Raw genomic sequence first — 5299 nt, forward strand, 5'->3', positions numbered from 1 at the left:
CGTGCTTCTGCTCACACCACATGCTAGGGGGGGGGTCCGACCCCCCCCAGAGGCTTCACCACATGCTGGGGGGGGGGTCCCGCCCCCCCCAGCACCTTCACCACATGCTAGGGGGGGGGTCGTGGCCGAAGACCCCCCCAGAGACTCGTGGTCAGACCCTCCGGGCCCTTGATTTTACGCCTCATTTCGCAGCATTTTCGAGGGGAAAATCATCTTTTGGAGCTACATGAGCCTTGAGACTGGTCAGATTCTCCAAGATATTGGTCTTTCAGCCACGATTTCACAATTTTGGGGGCAAAATCGGCTCTCTGGCGGCTATTCCTAGCCCACGAACTGCTGGGGGGTGCCCACCACATGCTAGGGGGGGGGGTCCGACCCCCCCAGAGGCTTCACCACATGCTAGGGGGGGGGTCCCGACCCCCCCAGCGCCTTCACCACATGCTAAGGGGGGGGGGGTGGGGCGTGAACAAAAACACCCCCCCCTCCCTGGAAGCGATGTCCGCCTGCTCCTGCCGGCACCACCCTGCGAGCGCTGCCACGAGCCGGTCGGCGAGGGAGGCTCCCGCCTCGGCCGGCGAGGCAGGCTGGGGCCACCGCCGAGGCGGGCCCGGGCTCCAGAGCCGCATCGAGCATGGGCACCGATCCGTTGCGCTCGGAGGACGGAGCGGACTGGGCCCGCTCTGGGCCATCCGTCTCCGCCACCGTGTTGCTCGGCGTGGGCATTGCCGGCATCCGCATCCTCGCGGCGGCGGCAGCCTCCTCGCTCAAGGCGGCCGCTGCGCGGGGCGATCCTCGCGCCCACCGTCGACGCGCTCCTCCTCGCTCCCCCTGTCGAGCGCCACCGGAGCTGGCGTCGCCTCAGCCGTCGGCGTGGGCGGAACCGGGTCGACGGAGCCAACCTCCACGGGCTCGCTCTGTGCGGCAGGCGCCTGCTTGGCGGAGCTCGGCGGCACCGCGAGCGAGTAGTCATCGTGCTCGGCCCGGGAGCAAGTCTGACCCATGTTCGCCACGCTCTTGTGGATCGTGGACGGGCACGTCAACACGGGGCGCAGGCGCCGGCTTTCGCGTGGACCGTGGACGCGTCCGCTCCTCCGCGACTCTCGCGTGGATGGCAACGCACTTTTAGATGTGCGAGGCTGGTACACGGCGCACCGACCGACATACCTAGCACCATGACGATGTCAACCAACCCGCTGTTTAGACCCCCCCCCCACCCACCCACCCACCCACCCACACACACACACACACACACACACACACACACACACACACACACACACCGCACCACCCTACCCCCACAGCCCGCTCTACGGCCCCAACGCCTCGATCTTCTTGGGCAGCGACTGGCGCTGCTGGTCGCCGTGGCCCAACTGACCTGAGGCTCCACCACCCCAGCCCAAGACGGCGCCGTCGGCGGTGAGGGCGAGGCTGTGCGCCCCTCCAGCCGACACGGAGACGACGCGCTGGTCAGCGAAGGCCTCGATCTTCTTTGGCAGTAGCTGGTTTTGCTCGTCGCCGTGGCCCAACCGACCATAGGCTCCACGGCCCCAGCTCCAGACGGCTCCGGCGGCGGTGACAGCGAGGCTGTGGTTGCCTGCTGCCGACACAGCGATGACGCGCTGGCCAGCAAAAGCCTCGACCTTCTTGGGCAGCTGCTGCTGCTGCTGGTCACCGTGGCCCAACTTGCCAAAGCCTCCCCCGCCCCAGCTCCAGACGGCGCCGTCGGCCGTGAGGGCGAGGTTGTGCGCTCCTCCAGCCGACACAGCGACGACGCGCTGGCTAGCAAAGGCCTCGATCTTCGTTGGCAGCAGCTGGTTTTGCTCGTCGCCGTGGCCCAGCTGGCCAGAGCACCCCCAGCCCCAGCTTCAAACGGCTCCGTCGGCAGTGATGGCGAGGCTGTGGTTGCATTCCGCCGAAACGGCGACGACGCGCTGGCCCGCCAACGCCTCGAAGAAGTCGTCGAGCCGAGTAAGATTGGGCAGCGATTGGTTCTGCTGATCGCCGTGGCCCAGCTTGCCTCCCGCTCCACTGCCCCAGCTCCAGACGGCGCCGTCGGCGGTGAGGGCGAGGCTGGTTCCTACCGACACGGCGACGACGCGCCGACCGGCAAATGCCTCAATCTTCTTCGGCTGCCACTGGTGCTGTGCGTCGCCGTGGCCCAGCCCGCCGCAGTCTCCACAGCCCCAGCTCCAGACGGTGCCGTCAGCGGCGAGGGCAAGGCTGTAGCCGCCTCCAACCGACACGCTCACGGCGCGCTCGCCGCCCAGCGTCGAGGGGAGACCGGTCGGCGTCTTAAGCCGCAGCACGCCCTCGCCGTGACCGAGAAGGCCTGGAAATTCCTCCGCGTCGTCCTCCTCGTCCTCCTCGCCCTGTGCTGCCGCGCCGCACGACGAGAGCCGCCCCTCGCCGTCGATGAAGACGCTGTGCCGCCAGCCTGCCGCCGCCCTCGCCGGCGGGTTGGACTCGCACAGCAGCGCCGAATAGCACAGCCACCGCACGGCGCAGCCCTCGCCGTCTGGCTGCGCCGGCAGCTCGAAGCCGCGCTCTTGCGCCCGCAGGCGGATGCCCTCCACCGCAAGCGAGGCGTGGAAGAGCAGCGAGACGCCCGCAACGCGAGCGATGTCGGTGGGCTCGCAGCGAGAGACAACGCGCGCGAGGAGGTCCGTGGGGAGGTATATATACACATCAGGCAGTTTCGGAGCGGAGGCGAGAAAAGAAAAACGGCCTGCACGCCAGACACTCCGGTAACCCAGGATTTTCTCTCGCTGGCCTTGTTTCCCTCCCCGGGCCCCGCTCCCCGACCCAGGTCCAGACACTGCGAGCTTTGCGTGTCTGGGGGTGGCATGCGATGACGAGGCGATTGCTGGGGCGCTTTAACCCATCTTGGACAGGGGAATGGCCTCTCGCGTCTCCATGCTGCCCCGACCCTCGCCGCTCTGGCCAGCGCTTTCTGTGCCCGCGGGATTTCGGCCGACTTTTTACTGCATACTGGGGGACTCAGACAAAAACCAAGAGAGTTGACTTCATCCAATTTCATCGCGAGACCACGCAACTCTCCGACTCCCACGTCCCCCACACGCTGATCGTTGTGATCAAATCCCGCTCCGACAGCTCGAAAGAATTCGACAAAGGAAGTCTGATCCGCTGGCCCCGCGTGCCGTGCTGACACCTTAGACGAGCGGCTGACGCTTGCGGCGCCGAAAGATGGCGAGACCGATGAAAATACCAACGGCGACACCTGGCAAGCAGGCAGGGTGCGGGCTTGAGTCGGAGATCTCGCAGTAACTGCATGTTTGGGGAGGGGTCCGCAGGGATCGCAGGCGCGCGCCAGCGCCGGCGCCAATGGCACTGCCCGAGGAGCCGAGGAGGAGATTTGCTTGCGTCGAGGACGAGGCGGGCGTGAGCCACCCCCCCTGCGCGTCAGGGTGTCCCTGCGGTCATTTCTAGGAAGGTGGGTAGGAGATGAGCGTTAACTAGCGCGAGCCTGGAGCATCGGCCGTGCGTTTGGCTCGCTGACGAGGCGAACACCTCCCGCCTTCTTCTTTATCTCATCCAGGTCGAGCTCGCTCCTGTCGGTGGCTTGGTACTCCGCGTAGATGCCCGTCAGTTCTTTCTTGAGCGCGTCCTTGGAGGACGCGTAGAGCATCTTGGGCTTGATGCTCGCATTGTCGTCGCTCCACGAAACAAAGACGAGCTTGTTGGCAGTGGCACCCGATTTGGTTTTGATCTCGACGTCGAGGACCGCGTAGCGGCAATCATTGTCTGGGAAGTTTTTTGTGAAGTCGTCAAAAGAGTCACCCTTTTTTTCGATCTCGATGGACTTTTTGTCGTCACTGATCTTGAAGATGATGTACTGCGCGCAGCGGGAGAGGGCTGGCAGGGCCTAAGCAGTGGATGCGCTTCTGGGCGGGCACACTGTCATGCACACTCACCGGGTACTTCGAGCGGATCTTCATATCCTCAAACGCCGTTTTGCAGTCGTCATTCACTTGCACGCCTGACGACTGCGGGGGGCGGGGGATGCCGGGTTTAGAGGAGGAACGAGTGGCGGGTCGCCACTCGCCGATCACTTACCATGCGGCTGCGCGCCAGCACCGATCGGCGAGAGTAATCGGCGAGAGTGTCGGCGATACTACGAAAGTTGGCCCGCTTGAAGCTTCAAGTAAAAAATCCCTATGCCGTGGCGGCGTGCCGTCCTCCCATCCCTCTCTCTGTTTTAAAAGAAAAGAGCAGCCCGAGGAATGTCTGGTCTCTGCTGCACCGAGAGATGCCCAGGCCGCTTTTAAAACCTAATCGGCCGAGGACCGCCGCAAGCGGCGTGGCGCGGGTCGGTTGTGCATCCCTCCGGGGGCCCCTCTGCGCCGGGGAGGCGTTTGAAATCGATCCTTGAAATTCTTCTTCCCTGTATGTTGGCGGAGAGCCGTCCTCCCATCCCCCCTCGGGTCGTCTGTTTTGTTTCTTTGTTTTCTGTTTTTAAATCTACCCTCTGTTAGACCGGGTTAGATCGGGAAGTTGGTGCTCTGAGCGACTCTGAGCGCCGGGGCCCCGTTTCCGCACTGCGGCGCGGCGCACGGTGCCTCCGGGGGGCCCCGCGCCCCCCCAGAGCTTTCTAGTCTATGTAGTCTGTAGAGCTCAGAGATATCACTCTCTCTCAGTGTGTATTAGGCGAGCTTGAAACACTCACACACGCACAGGGTCACATCCACTCTCATGAGACAGCAGAGGCCAGAGCGGACACGACACTGGGGAAGGGGAGAGCGGGGGCGGGGGCGGGGGCGGGGGCGGGGGCGGGGGCGGGGCGCGGCGCACGCGTGCGCGCGACTGAGGGCAGGGGTGGGGATTCCCGCCGTGCACACGCTGCGCGCGCACACACCACATACCCTCATGAGACACACTGAGGGAAGGCGAGGCGGCGGCAGCGGCGGCGGCGGCGGCGGCGGCGGCGGCGACAGCGCGCGCGCGCGACGGAGGGGCGGAGCAGCGACCGGTGCGCGGTCGCTGCTCCGTCTGTCCCGGAGCGCCGTCTGCACGGGGTGCGTGTCAGGAGAGGGGGTAACCGTGGCGGCGCGGGGACACGCGGCGGTGGCGGCGAGCAGGCGAGCGATCCGTGCGCGGTGAGTCGCCCGGCGAGAGGGCGGCGGGTGACGGGGCTAGGAAGCAGCCCACACCCGACCCGTCGCTCGAACGACTTCGACGCCTGCACAGGGGCCGCAGGGCGGTCAGTGGTGAGGCGAGGCGGACCCGGCCGCGGCCCGGGTGCAAGGCGTTGTGAATGCCATGTGCGTTAAGGCCGGGACGG

The 5299-nt window shown here is 65.9% G+C and overlaps 1 protein-coding gene across 1 annotated transcript; it reads right to left on the minus strand.

The window, feature by feature from the left end:
* Window positions 1-3469: 3469 nt before the first annotated feature.
* On the minus strand, window positions 3470-4004 carry EMIHUDRAFT_73627 (hypothetical protein; the record flags this gene model as incomplete). Its single annotated transcript, XM_005778594.1, has 2 exons — window positions 3470-3853; window positions 3933-4004. Coding segments are annotated over 2 exons (456 nt in total), but the record flags the coding sequence as incomplete, so codon positions are not given.
* Window positions 4005-5299: the final 1295 nt, after the last annotated feature.

Source organism: Emiliania huxleyi (genome assembly GCF_000372725.1).
Source record: "Emiliania huxleyi CCMP1516 unplaced genomic scaffold EMIHUscaffold_242, whole genome shotgun sequence".
Lineage (NCBI taxonomy): Eukaryota > Haptophyta > Isochrysidales > Noelaerhabdaceae > Emiliania > Emiliania huxleyi.